This window comes from Nicotiana tomentosiformis, chromosome 3 (assembly GCF_000390325.3).
Source record: "Nicotiana tomentosiformis chromosome 3, ASM39032v3, whole genome shotgun sequence".
Lineage (NCBI taxonomy): Eukaryota > Viridiplantae > Streptophyta > Magnoliopsida > Solanales > Solanaceae > Nicotiana > Nicotiana tomentosiformis.
In genome coordinates, this window is record NC_090814.1 from 12,835,047 (window position 1) to 12,858,820 (window position 23,774).

The window sequence follows — 23,774 nt, forward strand, 5'->3', positions numbered from 1 at the left end:
TCACGTCAATTAAAAAAATAATACAAGGCATAATTTACTTAGTTATCCCTATTAAATGTTTTTTGAGAATTGAGCTAGTATTAAAAAGAACTACTACTTTTTAGTATTAAAGGTATAGTTGGAATTAAACAAGTAGCAAATTTAGTCTTGAATTCTTAAAGTGACAATTATTTTGGGATAATTTTCTGAGCTAAAGCGATAGTTAAAATAAGACGAATGGAATATAATCCCTCCGTTTCAAAAAAGAATGAGGTTTCGAAGTACGAATCTCAAACTTTTTCATTTTGAGTTTCAATTCAGAAATTAATTTTTAAAAATTTTTATTAAAGTAAAATTTCAATAACTAAAAACTACGTAAAAATAATATAAGTACAACTTCTTATAATTAAAACATAAATGAAATATTGTTCGAATTTACAGTAAATAGGGTGGTAACTATACTGTCTTGTTATTTTAAATAATTTTGCTACTACTTAATAATTCCATTTATATGACACTATTTCTATATTACATTGATCCAAAATATTTGTGATTATCTTAATTTCGAGATTACTATTATTAATCATGTTTATATTCACTATTGCATATTTGCTTATAAATTTCAAGACAGAAGTACATGACTCAATTACTATTAATCTCAGAAACCTAAAGAGATTGGAAAACATACATTATTATATAATACAAAAATGAACATGGACTTTATTCGTTAATCTAACTGACAAAAAAATGGTTTTATTCATTATCTAATTGACATCAAATGTTTTTTCCTAATGACATGATTAAAACCAACAACAAAAAATAACAACAAACAATGATAAAAAATACTAGTACTTAATAGATTATTTGATAAAAAGATAGTAATTGCTAAAACAATTGAAATAATTGGGTATGAAGGCCTTCTTCAATTATTTGGCCCTGAAACCTTAATCTACTGCCTTCATACCATCTTAAATCATGAACTGGAAGTTTGTATAAAATAGCTAAAACCACTAGAAATAGTAAAATGTGCCATATCATGTTTCTTCCTTTTCAATCATTTCTTGGCCTCTTTCTTGTTCTCAAATGCCTCTGGATATCCAGGATCAGGCTTATCAAAGAAGGCCAATTCTTCTTCGGTCAACGACTCAAACGGTCCATCAAATGGTGGCAGTCTAGTTTCTGCAGTATGTAACGGCCATCCATCATATCTCGGTGCTACAGCTGCTTCATTTTCATGACTACCGCGGGGTGAGGCTTGAACCGATGGAAGTTTAGGGAGTTGAACAGAAGAAGGAAGATCCTGCGCATCACGGAGATGGTTGAGTGTTAATCCTATAACACTAACCTCATCAGCATTTGTGTTGTTGCCTGTAAGAGAAGGAAGGATAGTTTGCTGACCATGTTGAGGACGAGAAGGAAGCACAGTACCATCTTGAAGCCAAGAGTTGGCCACGGTCCAATCAAAGCTGGGCTCATCAAGAATATATTCGGGACAGCAAGGTACCACAAGGCTGTTACTTGGGCCGTTGTCAGTCACCACCACACCATTGTTAGCTTTATATGGCCCTGTAGAAATAGGAAGCGTCTTTCTCTCATCATTTTGAGGCAAAGGAGGAGGAAGCCTAATTCCCTGATCACGCTGAGGCTGAGAGTTTGCATTCGGTAGGTGTGGCATCATAAGGCCTTGATGAGATGCAGGCGGTGGATGTGAATCACGCTTACGTCTAGGACGCTTATTTCTAACCACATTGTTTGTTGCTTTCTGTCGACCTGTACGAGTAAGCGTAGTTCCCTGAACATGTTGAGGCGTAGGGGTAGGCATCGTGGTGTCCTGATCAGTTTCAGGCATAGGAAGTAAATCACGGCTATGACCATTACTCGGCCCCTTATCATTAGTTATGTCGTTTGCGTTCTCTGGGCCTGCAAGCAGAAAAGGAGGGAAGCATTATTTCCTGATGATGCTGAGACAGCGGCTTTGCATTAGTTCCATCAAAAGCTGAAAAATATACCACACTGTTGATCAAGCCATTCGAGGAGTTCCTCAAAAACTAATTACTACCTTGAATTGTGGGGTCCGCGCCAGATACACCATCATTTGGAGCAGCAAATTTGGTTGCTTCCTTCTCCTCTGCTGCCATGAGCTTGTTATTCGACTTGAATAACTTGCAAAATACCCGCTTTTACAACGGGAAGAAAATCAAAACACATTAGTACCAACCTATAATTAATCTTCAAATGAAATGCAGAAGCTAAAACGGGAATTTTAAAATTAGTTTCTTCTCCCACTTGTACGCCAACTCTGTGAAGAGTAGTTGCGCATCAGCTTCTTGGAACTAGATCTCGTGCAAATGAAAAAGATACATGCATCCGCTACTGTAATATATAACTTGATATGTCCATTGACGTTCATCCGATTCTAGTTTCTTACACCTTGTGTGATGTCCATAAGAAACCATAGAGCTGCAGCCCATTTAAACTCCCAACTCTTGCAAATAAGTATAATGTCTAACTATTACTTAATTAGAATAAGTTCAACAGCGTACCTGCATATCGTCAGAAGTTGGTACATCTCTGCTTCCTTCCAGTCTGTATTCATGCATTAGCCATTCAGTCCTCTTCCTATCCTTATCAAGCTTCCCCGCAATGTAGTTTAGTGTCTTTCGGTATCCAATCAGTTTACCATCCTTGTGGATGAGAGAATCCGTTCCACAAGGTTCCCAATATCCATCATTGTTCGCGCTAACACCGTTAGATTGACCTCCCTCTGTATACTTGTTGCTTGCTGGGCTCAGAAAGTACCATTTTTTCGCTTGAGATGGATGGTGCATCTCTGTCAAAATGAAACTAGCTTTTTTCACTACGACTGAGATTGACAATGACACTAATAAGATTGGAGATGTAAAAAATTCTTGATTTTGCTACTATAAGAGACAACAGCACCAAGCTTCTCAATCCATCACATCCAAATGTGGGCAAAGAAGACATGGATATTTAACAAAAACAAGAAAAAAGAAATGAAAAACCATTGTCAGGCCTAACCTTAACTTTGGGATTTCCTATTACGGCTAATGGAATAAATAAATATTCACAACCTAAAACTTATATGGGATGCTTGTAACTAGAGCTCCATGATGCATTTTCTTTGTTGCACCAAATAGATCCTCTTAACGTGATACATCATGCATTGCAAGAAAAAAGATTCTCTGAATTCGGAGAAAAGTTGGTCTTTCCAAATGTTTACATTTTAAGGGTGTGTTTGGTATGGCGGGAAATGTTTTTCTCGAAAATGAGCAGTTTTAGTACTTATTTTGCCATGTTTGGTCGATGAGTGAAAAACTTTTTTCGAAAATATTTTTTAGTGTTTGGTTAGTGAGTAGAAATTATTTTTTTGAAAAATATATAATTTAGATAAACACTATGGGATGGGGTTGGAAGGGGGGTGGGGATAGGGTAGGGAAGGTTGAAAAAAAAGTTTGGAAAACGCTTTCCTTCCTCTTGAGGAAAATGAGTTCCAGAGGAAAATATTTAATATTTAAGCTAACCAAACATGAGAAAATTGAAAAATATTTTCCAAAAAATATTTTCATTTCATACTAAACGCACCTTAAGAGAAACGCTTCAACAAGCACTTTCACTTAGAAGGATGAAAGCAGAGCATGTTTGATACCACGGATCCACAGATTAAATTGGGAAAAAAACACCTTTCACATGATACATTCAGAAAAAGATATTGACCAGAAAACGGTACCCCCCCCCCCCCCACACACACACAGAGAGAGAACTATACGAGAAAGCTTCTGAGGATGGTACAAGAAGACGTCAACTTCATGAACAGTGTAATTGGGAAAGGGCTGGTCCATCATTTTCTTGTCAAGGTAATGAATTATCAGCTCTTCATCCGCACCAGAGAGCTGATCATCAACCAGCACTTCCTGTTTAGGGATGACTCCAATGTCCGCACAATTCTTGTTCACATTCGTCACATTGGCAGTGCTATCCTGTTTCCCCTTTCCTTCCATTTTTGCACCCTAGTCAAATAAAATAAGATCAATAACAAGATCAATGGTTTCTCAATTTTTGATATTCAACTATACAACAAAAAGCAATAGGAAACACTAATTTGCAAAGAGAAATAAGCGAACCACCTTCTAAGTTGTCGTGGAGGCTCGCCTCTTCTAAGATTTTTCTTACCGCTGTCCTTTCTTGAACCTTAAGAGGTCAAATTTTATAGATATCCCGAAGAAAAAAATGGTAATCATATTTGAATTTTGAAGGGGGAGATCCTTCAAAAATTGGAAAGAAATTTATAACAAAGAATTTAAATTTTTCCCCCAAACAGTTGACGGAGGACTCTTTAGTGACCATTAAGCGGAGATAATGAGTTAGCAAATTCATATTTAGTCTTAAAAGGCATAGTTATCACCTAAGTTGCTCTGACACGTCAGTTTAGGTGCCTCACACCGTCACCCGTGTCACCACGACATTAGTATGGGTATAGGTATGAGATCCGTACCGGATCTGGTCAAATAATTTTGGGTACTTTAACCATGACTGACGGAAGAATTCGAGACAAGATACAATTTGATTCCCGAAATCAGAACCAAAACTAGGGTAAATTTGAAGAATATAGCATATCTTATCTAGGAAATCAATCATTTAGTTATCCAACTTGAGAATAAAAAGAAAATCCACCACAAAATTTCTCATAATTTAGAGATATTTTTATATTTTTATTTTTTTGAATTATATTTAGCTGGATCCCCAGGAAACAACCTCTCTACTCCTTCGAGTTAGGGGTAAGGTCTGCGTACATACTACCCTCCCCAGACCCCACTTGTGGGATTTTACTGGATCGTTGTTGTTGTTGTTAGCTGGATCCCCGCACTTGTATCCGTTCTAGGATCCATATCCCCGAATCTTACATCTCGAAAGATCCGACCTCTAGATCCTCAACCGTGTCGGATACCCGCACCCGTGTCCGAGCAACTTAACTTATCACAAAATCGATTAAAAAAAACAAATGAAGCCGCCTCAATTGCCATTTCACATGTCGGGAGCTTCTTTCACTAGTAACACAGTTATCTTCCCTTCGTTACCAATTTTCTTCCCTTTTCAATGAAGACTAATATTTTTTCCAAAATGGGATAGATAGGAATTTAAGTACGTTTTGACTTTTGACAACTATTTCCTTCCATGGATTACTTAAGTTTATATAATATTTTTTAAGTTTAAGAAATCTTTTCCAAATAACATTGTATGTTAAGTATAGAGATTTTGATGTTAACGGTGGCCATTTGAGCCGGCTTGCACGCACCTCGACTAATCCACTAGGAAAGTATCGAGATTTTGTGGTAGAATTTTAGAAAGGAAAGAACAAGAGGTTTTGGCCCCCAAAAACAAAAGAAAGGACAGAAGTCAATTCCAATCACTATTATTAAAATTAGATTACAATATGAAATTCAAATCAGCCCCAAAAACCTCAAAATGAAGAAGAAGACAAAATGGTCAACATTGAAGGTCTTTCCTATTAAATGCAGATACAGATAAAGTTTGTTACCTTGCAAAATTGGAAAACTCCAATAACTACTCATTACTCAATATGGAGACTAATTAGAGTCGAAGAGCCTCTTGCACCGATCCACTCAAATATGCTTTGCTATGTAAAGCAACATCAATTTAACAGGGAATCGAGGTTCAAAATTCACCCTCGCCAACATCCATTCAAGAAGGAAATAATTTTTCCTTCTTTTCTTTTGAAAACCGTAGTGTCTAGACCAACTTGCGCGCACCTCGACTAATTCCACAGGATACCTGCTACCTCCTACCAGCAACAGGTATCAGATAAAGGAAATAAGTTTTCCTTTGGGGCATCACTTCATAAAGAGACTGTAAACTCAATGGACTTTTCCTCATTCATCAATTCTAGATCTTCTAAACACATCAATACCAAGTTCCAATTGAAATGAGGAGTGATTATTGATGATATTAACAACTGACCTTTCACTGCACTTAAAGGTGTATTACCTGACAAAAAAAATCTGCTACGCTTCATTGGTTTAAAAGCTTCAGAAAAAAGTCGAAGCGAAGTTTGCCAGAACATCAACTGCCTCTGGGCTCCAGAGATCGCGGCGGAGAGTAACATCATAGGAATTTCAACCTATTTGAGACAATGCGAGATGCGATGCTAGGAAGTACATTTATATCTGTTGTAAGCTGTTCAATCTAGAAGATCTCTGTAACAGGTTTCTCTACAGATGTATGGATAATGTTTGAGTTGAAGCTGATGAAAACGAGTATATGAAGTTGAAAAAAGTTTCAGGAATTTCAAATTGTATGGACATGAATTTGACTTGGAAAAAGAATTTGTGAAACTTGAAGATTTGTGGGAACCAATATTTCACTTGAGATATGCCTTCCAATCAATATTTCAATATTTCACTTGCAATTCAAATAAAGAAGTTCAATATTTGCAAATACTCATGGCCAAACTAGTATTTACGAATACTGAATTTCAGTATTTCGCAATTTGCAAATCCTGAGATAATATTCATGCCAGATGGGCCCATCAGCCAAGTACTTCATCTGCATTTTTTTGGTTGTAATCACCCAACAAATGTATGGGAAATGTTCATCTCTGTCATTGGTTGTTGCTATACCCTTAAGAATGTCATATTTGGTGACCCAGGTCTTCTCACCTATGTTGCTCGGACTCTTCAAATGCCGTCGGGTGCATGTTGGATACTCCAAAAGTAGTGCATTTTTTAAGGATCCGACACGGGCGCAGCAACATTTTTGGAGAGTCCGAGCAATATAGCTTCTCACTATTTGGCGATACCACACTCTAAAGTAAGTTGATGATATGCTACAGGAGATGCCACACTTAAAGAAGAATCAAGGTCGTCTTAAAAATCACAAACCAAAACACATTAGGGATTGAAATACTAAGCGAAGAGTTCTACACTCCAGAGAATAACTGTATGAGCTGACAGGAAGAAATATACAAGAGACTCAACTCAAATGGACAACTCAATTAAGCACCTAATCCAAAAAAGTAAAGTTGGAGAGATAAAGTCTTGGTCCTAGTTGAGCACTATATAGTCTTCCATTAAAGCAACATAGACTTAAACGAAAAGCAGAAGAATAATTTAAATGTAGCTGAAATATTGAAGATCAAGGGGTAGGAAAAATCACTAACATCTTATCTGTTTGGCATTAACTAAAAGCTGCTGATGAATAAATATCTCTAAGTTTACTCGACAACCTTTTATTTAATGCATAGCAGTTTTATGATATGACCTTATAAGTTTAAATAGCGCAAACCTAATCACTTCTGACTTTACAATGATTTCTTCCCATACGATGTATCCAGCTTGTAATAGAATGCCATCATACAAAAATAAAGCAAGTCAGCAAAAATAAGGAAGTGCAAAAGGCAGACTACTGCTGAAGTTGTTGCTTGGATTCTTCAAAAATGTCGCCGGGTGCGTATCGGGTTCTCCAAAAGTAGTGCATTTTGGGGGACCGGATACGGATGTGGCAACATTTTTCGAGAGTTCGAGCAGACTATATGTACTGAAACACTAATCAATTAGTACATCACAAAGAAAGCAGAGAGTGTGTATTACTTTAACGAATAGTGACTTGATTTTCTCCCAAACCAAATTATTTTTCTCCCAAAATACACAAATTAAACTCTATAATTGAAGAAAAAGATCACACATGATAATATATGCACAAGCCACAGAAGGGAGGATGTATTAATATCATTTTCAGTCAAAGAGAATATCAAACAAACTACAATTAACACAACAGAGAACAAAAGAGGAGTAAAGATTGTAACTCTACCAGACAAAAGCTGCCCAGAATTGTTTGAGTTTAAATTTGTAATTCCTCTGTAAACCCTCAACCATTTTCACTTCTAGTAAAGCAAACGTTGCTCTTTGACACTGAAATAAGCAACCCATCTTTCTTATGATTTTCACAGTCCTCTCCAAAAACTCTTCAGTTTCCATGGCTATGTTCAGTTTCTTCATCTCCTTTTATACCTAGAAAATTGGAATGAGAAAGGGGAAAATGGCTTTTGGGTTGAATTGGGTTGTCTTATATTTGATTATTTTTGACAGAGAAAAGGTTAATTCATGACAACTGGGATGATTCTTGATTCTCCATACAATTTTTTTTATCAAAACTTCTTTTCTTTTTCCTCTTTTCTCCATACAATTTTGCTGAAAAATATAAAAAAGAAATTAAAGTGAATATATCACTCTGGTCCCTTTTGCACTGAGCTCGGAACATACAACCACCTCAAGTTTTAAAAAGTATCATATAGCCCCAATGATTGTTATAAAATTTAACTCCTTGTTGGTTTGATATTATTTTAAGTAGATATTTGGACAATATTTGGTTGGAGTTAAAACAAAATAGAGTGTTCAAAGTTAAGGTTTATTAAAAAGTATTTGAAAGTTGAATTTGTATTTTATTATAAATTTCACTTTGAAAAAAGAATTTATGAATCACTAACATTCCCCTCTATTTTGTTATGTTTCAAAATCTCTTGTATCTTTTCGCTTCTTATGTTGTTTTCTAAATATATCTTACTATTTTATACTTTTATAGTTTTTTTTTAAAATGTTGCGGTAATAATGCTCCTCCGATGAATTGCTATGATAAATTAGGAGTATATGAAATAAAATTCGAACTACTTATGATGAATTAATGGAAATGGCCATACAACCAAAACAAATTTTCCGAAAGATATCTATTTTATAATATTACATACATACTTATTTAGGAAAAATATTTACAAAACACCTAGCATGTATGCACGTTGTATACTTTTGGGGTATACAATTCACATATTATATACCTTAATAGTGCGATTCAACTATTGTTATTATTGTATACATGCGAGGTATACAATTATATAACGTACAAAGCTGTTATGTGTGAGGCGGGTAATTTTTTTACCTCGCCTGGACAGTCCTGTAAATATCTACTCAATATTTACATCGAATCAATAAATGTACAATAATTATTTTTAAGGGTTAATTAGTTAAATAAATTTTAAAAAACCTCTCAAACAAGCCTTAATTTAACCTTCGGGGTTCCGTCGAAACTCGAGTTGTTTGCTTTTCTAAGCGCTTCTATAATTGGAATATATAAGAAAGAGAAAATGAAAATGCAATATCAAATAACTATGTATAAGAAGGTAAATAAGCATTTCGCAAAAGAATTACTATCCGTCCAATAAGGTTTTATACCTGTAATTTTAGGGTGCACTTAAACACAAGAGGGGGATGAATTGTGTTTTGCTCCATTTTCGCGAGTCAAAAAATCTGATTCTTTGATTGAACTATTCTGACAAAAACTGAAGGTGAAGTGCGAAAATATAAAGTACTCATGCAGTTTTACGTGAAAAATCTCCTTACTCAAGGGAGTAAAAATCACTACCTAACCTCGTAGGATTTACCTCAAAATTTTACTAACTTCAAAAAGTAATTTTCCGTACAACTCAATAAATAAAGAGACTAACTCTAGTACATACTGCTACAATTAATCTGATTATAGCTACACCTTTTAATACTATAAACTCTAGCCTAGATTTCTTTTCTCCAAGATAAAGCCGCAAATATCGATCTGTAGAACTTATAAAAAGGAGATGGTTGTGGCGTGAAGCACCCTTGTCACCTACGTCATTCGGCTCAAGCGCAAAGCCCGCACCCTTATATTATGGAAGAATTGAGCTTATTGATGGGCTGATTATTCAGATCCATCAATTGGCTGTCGGATTTTGTCCCGCAACAAGAAAATATCACTTCGGGGTCACTATGGTGTGGCTGAATGTAGAGCAGTCTGGCGTTACGTCCTTTGATTAGTAAAATTTTTTAGAACTTTGAAAGATGGTCAAGGTAGCTTGATTCCAAGCCACTGCACTAGATGGGCATGTAGTTGTAGTAGTTGGTCCAATTTCACCATTATCATTATCCTGCAAATTTTTCTCAGCCAAGTGATCAGTTTTATAAAAAAGAATCCCATGCCCACTTTGTTCATCGCACAAGGTTCTTTTGTTACATATTTTGTAAGCCTTACTATGCGAAGAGTGTCTTTGGAAGACACCCTCATCACATTTTTCATCAAACTTTCAAATAGTATCTTTTCTACTATTATAAACAAAACACTTACTGTCAAATGCTCTTAGATGAGTTATATTATGCTTAAGGCCCTTAAGTAACTCATAGAGGGTCTTCTCAAGCAAAGGTTTAATCATGCACCTATTGATTATGTAGCAAGCAGTGTTTACAACCTCAGCCTAGAGGACTTTAGGAAAACCACTAGTAATTAGCATGGTTCTTTTCATATCCTCTAGGTCCTATTTTTCCTTTTTACAATACAATTTTGATGGGGGATTCTAGGTGCAGAAAAATTATAACTAATATCTTGACTCACACAATATTTAATAAATTAATTATTTTCAAATTCAGTATCATAATCAAATCTAATGCTAGCTAATTGATTATTTAATTATTATTGTTTTTTGTAGTTTCTTTACAAATTCAACAAACAAATCATATATTTCATTTTAAAAAGCAAGAAATAAGGTCCATATAAACTTAAAAAGTCATCAACAATCACAAACACATACATCTTTTCACCTCTGAATCTTCATACGATCACACAAATCCATGTGCAGTGGTTCCAAGGAATGTGAGGTACTTATCACTTTCTTTGATTTGAGGGAGGATTTGACATGTTAAACTTTTGTACAACATCACAAACTTTGTCTTCTTTGAACCAGAATTTTGGCATACCAACAATTAAGTCCTTTAATATTAACTTTTTCAGTAGTGAAAAATTTGCATATCCTAGCTTTTGTGCCATAACAATGAATCATTATCAAGTGCATTAAGATATATTAGTCTATTTACATGAGAAGGCATAATATTAGCTTTGTACATATTTTTGTACATTTTTCCTTTAAGAACCAGGTTTCTAGAATTAAGATTAGTGATAGTGCATACACCTGAGGTAAACAGAACATGATTTCCTCTATCACGTATTTGAGGCACACTCAGCAAGTTATATTTTAGACCTTTAACATAATATACGCTTTTTATTGTATGGGACTAGGACTTACTAATCTTACCTATACCAATAATATCTCCTTTCATACCATAAATGAATCTCCCACCCCCTCTTTGATAGGCTATTAGTGAGAGAAAATTTCTCTTTTTCTCATTATGTGTTGAGAGCAGGCACTATCCATGTATAACATGTTCTGCTTCCCCTTACCTTAGCATACAAAATTATTAAGGGGCTAGATTTGGGAAACAATACTAGTTTAGGTTCCTTTCTTTGAGTAAAAGGATAAATCAAATTCTTGTTAGCCCATCTTGTAAGTCTCACATATTTTAATAAGAACCTGGTTTAATAATTTTTCTTGTCTCAATATATTCCATATTATTTTTGAATTACTTTGAACTTAATAGTGCATGTATCTTTGAAGTGCTTGTTATTACCACAGTGTGTGTACAAATAAATTTTAAGAATAAAGACATAATTACTTTTGGAATTATACAGGATCTTGACTTTTTTATGTCCTAGTCCCTTTCTAAAGTCAGAACTCTCTATAACAACATCCTTATATAACAGCCATTCACTATAAAAGTTAAGTTTTTTTTAGAACCAGTTTTTTAAGTTATATTTTACCTATCTATAATAACTTTTTACCTATAACAACAATAACCATATTTATGGCAGAACGCTCTTTGTAAAATTATCCCTCTATAACAACCATATTATAACAACCCGACTTATCGTTTTGAATATTTACTCTCCTTTCAACTATTTGAAGTCATGAATAGGTTCATATGATGTATTATGAAATGTGTGAATCGTCGGTTTTGATTTTCAGGTGTTTCGAGATTTGTTCGGAAGAATGAATTTCATATTGGAAGCTTAAATAAAAAGGGTTAATAGGATTTTGACTTTTGTGCAAACGACTCCGGAATGGAGTTTAGATGGTTCTAATAGCTCTGTACGGTGATTTCGGACTTAGAAGTATGTCTGGATATTTATTTTGAAATCCGTAGTTGAATTTGCCTTGAAATTGCGAAAGTACGAAATTTAAGGTTTGAAAGTTTGATCGGGAATTTGACTTTATAGATATCGGGGTTGGAATCCGATTCTATAAAGTGGAACAGCTCTATTATGTTATTTATTACTCATGTGCAAAATTTAAAGTCATTCCAGATTGATTTGGCACGTTTCGGCACAAGATATAGAATTTGGACATTTCGGAAATTTATAAGTACGATTCGAGGTGAAATTTATAATTTCTACGTTGTTTGATGTAATTTGAGACCTTGAGTAAGTCTGTGTTATGTTACAGGACTTATTGGTATATTCGGACGAGGTCCCGAGTAACTCGGGTGAGTTTTGGACGGGGTTCGGATTGAGTGAATAGGTTAGAAATTGGAATAGGTCCGTAATGTGAAATGTGACTTGTGCGCAAAATTTGAAGTCATTCCGGATTGATTTGATGTATTTCGGCACAAGATGTAGAATTTGAAAGTTCAAAGTTCGTTGATTTTGAATTGAGGAGTAATTCATCGTTTCGATGTTGTTAGGTGTGATTTGAGGCATCGAGTAGGTCCATGTTATGTTATGGAACTTGTTGATACAATTGGTTGAGGTCTCGGGGGCCTCGGGTGAGTTTCGGACGGTTAACGGATCAAATTTGGACTTTAAGGAAATGTTGGAACTGCTGCCTACTGGTGTGATCGCACCTGCGAAACTTTTGATCGCAGGTGCGAAGCCGCATGTGTGCGAGATCAGTCGCAGAAGCGGCCAAGTGTGGAACTGGGCAGTGCTCGCAGGTGCGAGGAATTTGCCGCATCTGCGAGACCGCAGATGCAAAGGGGAATGCGCATCTGCGAGCCCGCAGATGCGAGAATGGCGCCGCATATGCGAGATTTTAGAGGGCCGGCTGTTTTCGCAGGAGCGCATTTTTGTCCTCAAAAGCGGATGCGCAGGTGCGCAAATCTTGTTCGTAGGTGCGGAAATCGTTGGGGCAGAACCTTAAAATTCGAGGGTTCAACATTTTCACCCATTTTTGGATTTTGGAGCTCGGGTTAGGCAATTTTGGAGAGAAAATTTTCTACACAACTTGGGGTAAGTGCTCTTAACTCCCTTGTGATTATATTCCATGAATTAATCTTCATTTTTGGTGTAAGATTTTTGAATCTTCAAGAGAAATAGAAGGAAATTTCTATAATGTCACAAAATGAACTTTTCAAGTTTGAATACCGATTTGGAGTCAGATTTGAGTGAAATTAGTATGGTTGAACTTGTAATTGGATGGGTTATCGTATTTTGTGAGTTTCGTCGGATTTCGATACGTGAGCCCCACAGATGATTCTTGGGGCGTAATTTCGGATTTTTGTGGAAAATATTAGCGTTTTGATATGGAATTAATTCTTATAAATTGTGTGGACTGAGTCAAATTATTGTGACTAGATTCGAGCCATTTGGAAGTTGATACGCGCAGAATGGATTTTCTGGAGCATTGCTTAGCTTGCTCGATATTAGATTTGGCATGTTCGAGGTAAGTAACTCTTCTAATCTTGGAGTTGAGGGTATGAACCCTGAATATATGTATTTCGTAAATTGTTGGGAGGTGACGCACATGCTAGGTGACGGGCGTGTGGGCGTGCACTATAGAAATTGTGACATAATTGTTTCTGTGGAATTTTATAGTAAATGATCTTGGCATTTTTTTCATGCGATTTATGAGTTAGAGAAATTAAGCTGAAAAGTATATTAAAAATTATGATTGAGGTTATGTGCCAGTATTATTAGGACCCACATAGGTCATATTGCTGTAAATTATTTGTTTTAAATTAAAAATTCATACTCAGTCATATTCATTTTATTGCATATCATAACTCAATTTTTATGACTCTATTTTGATGCATATAAATGTTTTGGGCCGAATGCCCTGTTTTACTGAAATGCCCGAGTGGCTTGAGAGGTTTATGACTGAGTGAGGCCGAGGGCCTAATTTGTGAGGATATTTATGGGATCGGGCTGCACGCCGCAGCATGTTTCATATTTATGGGATCGGGCTGCACGCCGCAGCATGTTTGATATCGGCCGAGGGCCTGATTGTGAGGATGAGTGTGGATCGGGGTTGCCCGCCTGCAGCATACTTTATTATTATAGCACGTGAGTTGTCCGTGCAGTACGTGAGTTGTCCGTGCAGATTATAGCGCTTGGGCTGAAGGAGCCCCTCCGAAGTCTGTACACACCCCTAGTGAGCGCAGGTACCTATTGAGTGCGAGTGCCGAGAACCGAGTGCTGAGTGACTGGGAGGCATAAGTGATTGTGAGGTATGCCCGAGTGGCAAGAGTGATTGTGAGGTATGCCCGAGTAGTAAGAGTTATTGTGAGGTATGCCCGAGTGGCACGAGTGATTGTGAGGTTTGCCCGAGGGGCTGTATATGAGTGATGTTCTGCCCGAGAGGCTGTTTATGATTTTATCACTGAATTGCATCGCATTGGCATGCACACATGACATACAGGCATAGAGATGTATTTTTCCTCATGCTGTACAATATCACATCATTCATGATTTTTCATACATTTTGACAGATGGGCATAGTGATGCATTTGTTTTATACGGGTTATCCGGAAGGAAAATGAAGCATATTATTTATTATTTAAAAGATTTTTGGAGAAATTTATTGTTTTCAAACTAATCATATTATTGGCAACTTCGGCAAACGATTTGGGTTTTCACTGATGTATTTGAAAGAAAGAACTACTATTTTTGAAATCATTATTTGGCTGAGTATTTTATCCCTGAGTTACTTCGGGTATTATTTGCTTTATGTTGTTATGGATTATTGTGGACTATTGGTTTTGTACCCGACCTTGGTAGAAGCTCGTCACTACTTTTAACCTACGGCTAGATTTGTTACTTACTCAGTACATGGGGTCGGTTGTACTGATACTACACTTCTGCACATTGCGTGCAGATGTTGGCTGTTGTTGTTGCTGTGCTCGATGGTTGCGGGACTTAAAGATGTACCTGCGTTCCTGTTGTAGTTGCCTCTTGTTCAGGGTAGCCTTAGATTTATAAAAGCTCTGTTTATGTATTATTCAAACAGACTATGTATTTATTTCATTTTCGCTTTGTATACTCTATTCTTAGAAGCTCATGATTTGTACTACCAGTTCTTGGGGATTGTATAAGATCGGGATCTTTATTCACTTAAATTACTTTAATAACTATTATTGAAATTGGTTAGTTGGAAATTGGTTTACCTAACAGGATGGGTTAGGTGCCATCACGACTAGTTGGATTTTGGGTCGTGACAAGGTGGTATCAAAGCCCTAGGTTCACAGGTTCTACAAGTCACGAGCTAGTGTCTAGTAGAGTCTTACGGATCGGTATGATGACGTCCATACTTATCTTCGAGAGGCTATAGGGCATTTAGGATATATACTTTCCATTTTTCTTTCCTTATCGTGTGAGATTGATTCAGCTTGAGACATAAACTCTTTGAATTCCTTCCACGTATTCGTATGCGCACATGAGCGCTCATGTTACGACCCAAAACTAACCCTCTATCGTGATGGCGCCTATCGTGGAACTAGGCAAGCCGACTCATTTCCAAAATAAAATGATATTTTTATTTCAAAGATAATTTCAAGGTTATTTAACATAACAACCTCCATTTAAAGAGTTCAAATCAAAGAAAAACAGAAGTACGGAAAAGAAAAGCCCGATATCGGGGTGTCACTAGTCATGAGCATCTATTATAATCTATCTAACAATATCAAGGCTAACTCAGCCTGGAAAAATAGCTAAATACTACTAGAGGAAGATAAGAGGGAGAAGAGTAGGGGCTGCGATCGTCAAACAACTACCTTGTTATCTCCAAGAAAATCTGTAACCAGAACACTCAATAACTGCTACCGTGTCCAGCCACACCTAGATCTGCACACAAGGTGCAGGGAGTAACGTGAGTACGCCAACTCAGTAAGTAACAACAATAAATAAAGACTGAGCAGTAGTGACAAGCAATAAAGCATATAACGTTCATATCAGGAAATCTCAGTAAAATACCACATGCTCTTAAAAATCAGGATTTGAATCAAGCATCTCGTTTAAACCCAGTTCCAATAAAAATCATTTTAAAGACATTTTTCCAATAGTTTTTCAAACAAAGGCTTAATGCAAAGGTGAACAAAAATGATGAAATCATAAACAGCCACTCGGGCAAACCTCACAGTCACTCGGACATACCTCACAATCACTCTTGCCACTCGGGCATACCTCACAATCACTCTTGCCACTCGGGCATGCCTCACAATTACTCTTGCCACTCGGGCATGCCTCACAATCACTCTTGCCTCCCAGTCACTCAGCACTCGGCACTCGCACTCAGTAGGTACCTGCGCTCACTGGGGGTGTGTACAGACTCCGGAGGGGCTCCTTCAGCCCAAGCGCTATAATCTGCACGGACAACTCACGTGCGATAATAATAAAGTATGCTGCAGGCGGGCAGCCCCGATCCACACTCATCCTCACCAATCAGGCCCTCGGCCTCACTCAGTCACAAGTATGCTGCAGGCGGGCAGCCCCGTTCCATACTCATCCTCACAATTCAAGCCCTCGGGCATTCCAGTAAAACAGGGCATTCGACCCAAAACATTTATATGCATCAAAATAGAGTCATAAAACTGAGTTATGCGGTAAACAAATATAAAAATGACTGAGTATAGATTTTCAATCGAAAATCGGTGAGAGGATGATAAGAAACAGCCCCTAAGGGTCCAAACAGCATTGGCGCAAGGCCCAAACATGGCATTCAGCCCAATTTACTGAAATTCTTTCTAAAACATATAAGTATCAAATGGTTTCAACAAAGTATGCAACTTTACAGTTGCTACGGGACGGACCAAGTCACAAATCCCTAACAGTGCACGCCCACACGTCCGTCACCTAGCATGTGCGTCACTTCAAAATAATAGAATAATACGAAATCCGGGGTTTCATACCCTCAGGACTAGATTTACAATCGTTACTTACCTCAAACCGGTCAAATCTCTACCCCGCAATGCTCTTGCCTCTGGACTCTGCCTCCAAATGCTCCAAATCTAATCACAATTAGTATAATACCATTAATATACGCTAATGGAATGCATTCCATAAGAAAAGCTTCAAAATTAGACCAAAACCCGAAATTGGCTCAAAAATCGCCTATGGGGCCCACGTCTCGAAACCCGACAGAAGTTACAAAATCCGAAAGCCCATCCAACCACGAGTCTACCCATACCAATTTTACCAAAATCCGACCTCAACTCGACCCTCAAATCTACAAATCTTATTTCCAAATTTCTAAGTTTCAATCTCTAATTTACACCTCAAAATCATGAAATCTAGTCGGATTACTCGATGATAATTCAATATTATAGAGTAGAAATGATCACAAGAGACTTACCTCAAGTTTTCCTTGAAAATATATCAAAAATCGCCTCTCCCCAAGCTCCAATTTGTCAAAAATGGCAAATGGGACAAAGTCCCTGTTTTTATAATTCTGCCCAGACATCCTCGGTTCTGCCTCGATCTTGGCCTTCGATCGAGGTCCTCGGTCCTACCTTCGATTATGACTTCGACCGTGACCCTCGACCCTGGGCTCGATCATGCCTTCGATCGTGGCCCTCGACTCTGGGCTCGATCATGGCTTCGATCGTGGCCCTCGACCCTGAGCTCGATATGGGCTTCGATCGTGGCCCTCGACCCTGAGCTCGATCTATGCTTCGATCGTAGCCCTCGACCCTGAGCTCCATCTGGGCTCGATTTCTGGGCAGAAGCAATTTCCAACAGAAGGAAATTGCAGCAGCTGTTCTAGTTTAATTTTTGATCCGTTAACCATCCGAAACTCACCCGAGGCCCTCGGGACCTCAACCAAATATAACAACAAGTCCTAAAACATCATACGAACTTAGTTTAATCCTCAAATCACCTCAAACAATGCTAAAACCATGAATTACACCTCAATTCAAGCCTAATGAACGTTTGAATTTCTAATTTCTACAAATAACTCCGGAACCTATCAAATCACGTCTGATTGACCTCAAATTTTGCACACAAGTCCTAAATGACATAACATAGGTATTCCAATTTTCAGAATTGGATTCCGACCCCAATATCAAAAAGTCAACCCCCGGTCAAACTTCTCAAAAATAAAACTTTCGGCATTTCAAGCCTAATTCCTCTACGGACTCCCAAATAATATTTCGGACACGCTCCTAAGCTCAAAATCAGCATACAGAGCTATTGGAATCATAATAATTCAAATCCGAGGTCGTTTACATATAGGCCCATATCCGGTCCACTTTTCTAACTTAAAATTTTCAATTATGAGACTAAGTGTCTCATTTCACTCCGAGTTCCTTCTGGACTCGAACCAACTAACCTGATATAACATAATATAGTTGAATAACACAAAAAGAAGTAGGAATGGGAAAAACAGGGTTATAACTCTCGAAACGACCGGCTGGGTCGTTACATCCTCCCCCTCTTAAACATCCGTTCGTCCTCGAACGGGTCTAGAAACACACTTGGAGTCTCGAATCGGCGTGGATATCTGCTCCGCATCTCCCGCTCGGTCTCCCAAGCGGTCTCCTCCACAAGCTGAACTCTCCATTGCACCTTCACTGAAGCTATATCATTTGACCTCAACCTTCGAACCTGCCAATCCAAAATAGCCACCAGCTCTACATCATAAGTCATATCACCCTCTAACTGAACCGTGCTGAAATCCAAAACATGGGACGGATCTCCAATATAATTTTGTAGCATGGAAACATGAAACACCGAATGCACACTCGACAAGCTGGGTGGCAAGGCAAGCTTATAAGCCACCTCTCTTATCCTCTAAAGCACCTCAAAAGGCCCAATGAATCGGGGGCTCAACTTGCCCCTCTACCCAAACCTCGTAACACCCTTCATGGGTGATACATTCAGCAAAACCTTCTCCCCAACCATAAAAGACATATCACGGACCTTCCTATCCGCGTAGCTCTTCTGCCTAGACTGTGCCATGCGAAGCCGCTCCTAAATCAATTTCACCTTATCTAATGCGTCCTGGACCAAGTTTGTACCTAAGAGCCTAGCCTCACCCGGCTCAATCCATCCAACCATAAATCTACACCTCCTCCCATACAAAGCCTCGTACGGAGCCATCTGAATACTCGTCTGATAACTGTTGTTATATGCAAACTCCACGAGTGGCAGAAACTGGTCCCATGAACCCCCAAAATCAATGACACAAGCACACAACATGTCCTCCAATATCTAAATAGTGTGCTCGGACTGCCCGTCCGTCTAAGGGTGAAAAGCTGTGCTTAACTCAACCTGAGTACCCAACTCTCGCTGCACGGCCTTCCAAAACCGCGATATGAACTAAGTACCCCTATATGAAATGATGGAAATTGGGACACCATGCATGCGAACGATCTCTCGAATGTAAAGTTCAGCCAACCGCTCTGAAGAGTAAGTAGTACCAATTGGAATGAAGTGTGCGGACTTGGTCAGCCGATCCACAATAACCCAAATAGCGTCGAACTTCCTTGAAGTTCGTGGGAGCCCAAATACAAAGTCCATAGTGATCCGCTCCCACTTCCACTCTGGGATCTTTAACCTCTGAAGCAAGCCACCCTGTCTCTGATGCTCATACTTAACCTGCTGACAGTTTAGACACCGAGCCACAAACCCAACTATATCCTTCTTCATCCGCCTCTACCAATAGTGCTGCCTCAAATCCTGGTACATCTTCGCGGCACCCAGATGGATGGAATACCGCGAGTTGTGGGCCTCTTCAAGAACCAGCTCTCGAAGCCCATCTATATTAGGCACACATATCCGGCCATGCATTCTCAGCACCCCGTCATCACTAATAGTTACATCCCTAGCATCACCTCTCCGAACCCTGTCCTGAAGAATGAGCAAGTGAGGGTCATCATACTGACACTCCCTGATACGGTCATAAAGAGAAGACGTGGAGACCACACAAGCCAATACCCGACTAGGCTCCGAAATATCCAATCTGACAAGCTGGCCTGCCAAGGTCTGAACATCTAATGCCAAAGGTCTCTCTGCTGCTGGAAGATAGGCTAAACTCCCCAAACTCTCTGCCCGGCGACTCAAACCATCGGCCACCACATTGGCCTTTCCCGGATGGTACAAGATAGTGATATCATAGTCCTTAAGAAGCTCCAACCATCTCCACTGACGCAAATTAAGATCCTTCTGCTTTAACAGATACTGCAAACTCCGGTGATTAGTATAGATCTCACAATGAACCTCATACAAATAATGACGCCAAATCTTCAAGGCGTGAACAATGGCTGCTAACTCAAGATTATGGATAGGATAGTTCTTCTCATGGGTCTTCAACTGGCATGAGGCATAGGCAATCACCCTACCCTCCTACATCAAAACACAACCAATGCCTATCCTCGAGGCATCACAATACACGGTGTAAGAACCTGAAGCTGATGGCAAAACTAACACTGGAGTTGTGGTCAAAGCAGTCTTGAGCTTCTGAAAGCTCTCCTCACATTCATCCGACCACCTAAATGGAGCACCCTTTTGGGTCAATTTGGTCAAGGGCGATGCAATAGATGAAAATCCCTCCACAAAGCGACGGTAGTAACCCGCCAAACCAAGAAAGCTCCTAATCTCCGTGGCTGAGGATGGTCTGGGCCAACTCTGCACTGCCTCTATCTTCTTCGGATCCACCTGAATACCCTCACTGGACACCACGTGCCTCAAGAATGCTACTGAACTGAGCCAAAACTCACATTTAGAGAACTTTGCATAAAGCTTCTCCTCCTTCAATCTCTGCAATACAGCCCTCAAATGCTGAGAGTGCTCTTCCTGGCTACGAGAGTACACCAGGATGTCGTTAATGAATACAACGACGAATGAGTCCAAATAGGGCTGGAATACACTGTTCATCAGATGCATGAATGTTGCTGGGGCATTGGTCAGCCCAAAAGACATCACCAAAAACTCATAATGGCCATATCGGGTTCTGAAGGCTGTCTTGAGAATATCTGAATCCCGAATCTTTAGCCGGTGATAACCGGACCTCAAATCAATCTTGGAGAATACCCTCGCTCCCTGAAGCTGGTCGAATAAATCATCAATACGAGGCAAAGAATACTTGTTCTTGACTGTGACCTTGTTCAACTGCCTGTAATCAATACACATTCTCATGGAACCATCCTTCTTTTTCACAAATAGAACCGGTGCACCCCAAGGTGACACACTAGGCCGAATAAACCCCTTATCAAGGAGTTCCTGAAGCTGTTTTTTCAATTCTTTCAACTCCGTCGGTGCCATACGATACGGTGGAATAGAAATGGGCTGAGTGCCCGGCACCAAATCAATACCAAAGTCAATATCCCTATCAGGCGGCATGCCCGGTAAGTCTGCAGAAAACACATCCGGAAATTCACGTACCACCGGAATAGAATAAATGACAGGAGTCTCTGCACTAACATCCCTCACAAAAGCCAAATAAGATAGGCAACCCTTCTCAACCATGCGCTGAGCCTTCAAATATGAAATCACCCTACTTGGTACATAATCTATAGAACCGTTCCACTCAACCCTCAAAATTCCCGGCATAGCCAACGTCACCGTCTTAGCATGACAATCTAGAACAGCATGAAATGGAGATAACCAATCCATACCCAATATCACATCAAAGTCAACCATACTGAGCAACAATAGATCTACTCGGGTCTCCAGACCCCCAATAGTCACCACACATGACCGATATACGCGGTCCACAATAATAGTATCACCCACAGGAGTAGATACATGTACAGATGAAACTAAAGACTCACGGGGCATATCCAGAAAATGGGCGAAATACGAGGAAACATATGAATATGTGGAACCGGGGTCAAATAAAACTAAGGCATCTCTGTGGCAAACTGAGACAATACTTGTAATCACAGCATCTGAAGCAATAGCATCTGGTCTAGCAGGGAGAGCATAGAAACGGGCCTGACCACCCCCTGATCTGCCTCCCCTCTAGGGCGACCCCTAGCTGACTGACCTCTACCCCGAGCTGACTGGGCGGATGGTGAGGTAGTTGGGGCTGTAGTCAGAGGCTGACTCCTCTGCTGAGATAGACCTCCATGACGGTGAGGACACTGCCTCCACATATGCCCAAGCTCCCCACACTCAAAACAACTCTCTGGTGCTGGCGGCGGAAACTGAAGGGAATCCCTAGCACCAGGATGACTGGTAGAAGAACCTGGCATGGAAGAGCCCTGAACAGGTGGAGCACGGGACGAACTCTGCACCGGAAGGGCACTAAGTGATGAGTGGCCCTGATGAGAACTGTGAGAACCATGGCCAGATGATGCACCCCGATGAAATGGCCGAGCTGACTGAGCCTGTCTGAAATGACGACCTCTACCGTGCTGGAACTGACCCCCAAAAGGAGCACCGCTGAATCCACCCTGACCACGAGGCCTCTTGGCCTCCCGCTCAACCCTCTCCTGACCGCGAACCATCTCAATCTGCCGAGCAATGTCGATAACCTCATCAAAGGTAGCACCCGAAACTCGCTCCCTGGTCATGAGCAACTGTAGCTGATAAGTGAGGCCATCAATAAACCTCATGATCCTCTCTCTGTCCGTGGGAACCAACCAGATAGCATGACGGTCCAACTCGGAGAACCGCATCTCATACTGCGCCACAGACATATCACCCGGGCATAGTCGCTCAAACTGTCTACGCAGCTCCTCTCTGCGGGATCGAGACACGAACTTCTCCAAAAAGACCACGGAGAACTGCTGCCAAGTAAGGGGTGTTGTGCCAACAGGCCTATGCCTCTCGTAAGTCTCCCACCATCTGAGTGCATCCCCAGAAAACTGAAAGGTAGTGAACGAGACCCCACAAGTCTCCAAAATACCAGTAGTATAGAGTATCCTCTGACACCTGTCCAAAAAGTCTTGAGCATCCTCTCTCTCTCTCTGTGCCACTGAAAGGTGGTGGCTGAAGTCTCCCAAACCTCTCCAACCTATGCTGATCATCCTCAGGCATAGCAGGAAACACATAATCCTGAGCAACAGCAATCGGATGGGCTGGTGGTTCCTCTGGTGTCTGAAGTCCCCGAATAACCTGCTCGGGTGTGCGAGCGACGGGAGTCTGAGTGCCTCCTCTGGCCTGAGAAGTGGTTGCGGCCGTCGAAATAGAGACCGCTTGAGCAAGGCCAGTACACGCTGTCAGAATCTGAGCTAGGGCCTCCTGAAGGCCTGGAATCACAATAGGCACATGTGGTGCCTGAGCTGGTGCATCAATAACTGGAACTTGGTCCTGATATGGGACAACCGGTGGATATGTAGGTACTGCCCCAACTGCTGTACGGGCTACACCTCTGCCCCTACCACGGCCTCTATCGCGGCCTCGGTCTCTCGCGGCCCTAGCTGGTGGTACTGGTAGCTGGCCCTCCTGACTGGTAGCACGAGTCCTCACCATATGTGAGAGAATGAAACCACAGATGTTTAGTTACTAGAATCAACAGATTCGCACGACAAAAAATCAAGAATGTGGAGTTTCCTAAAGGTTCTGCAGCCTCTTGAAGATAAGTACAGATGTCTCTGTACCGATCTGCAAGACTCAACTAAACCCGCTCATGACTCGTGAGACCTATGTAACCTAGGCTCTGATACTAATCAGTCATGACCCAAAACTAACCCTCT

General features: G+C 39.8%; 1 protein-coding gene across 3 annotated transcripts; it reads right to left on the minus strand.

Annotated features, from left to right (window-relative positions):
- Positions 1 to 712: 712 nt before the first annotated feature.
- LOC104101418 (uncharacterized) lies at positions 713 to 8,181 on the minus strand. Of its 3 annotated transcripts, none has more exons than XM_009608857.4 (6): positions 7,825 to 8,181; positions 3,767 to 4,007; positions 2,523 to 2,809; positions 2,039 to 2,156; positions 1,378 to 1,899; positions 713 to 1,279 (listed from the first exon to the last, which is right to left on the minus strand). In XM_009608857.4, exons 2-6 carry the CDS (start codon positions 3,996 to 3,998, stop codon positions 1,251 to 1,253), a joined length of 1,188 nt encoding a protein of 395 aa, XP_009607152.1. In that variant the 5' UTR covers positions 3,999 to 4,007; positions 7,825 to 8,181; the 3' UTR covers positions 713 to 1,250. The 3 variants fall into 3 exon arrangements, with proteins under 3 accessions (XP_009607152.1, XP_009607150.1, XP_009607149.1); XM_009608855.4 differs by adding an exon at positions 4,125 to 4,188 and having other exon boundaries at positions 713 to 1,899; XM_009608854.4 differs by having other exon boundaries at positions 713 to 1,899.
- Positions 8,182 to 23,774: the final 15,593 nt, after the last annotated feature.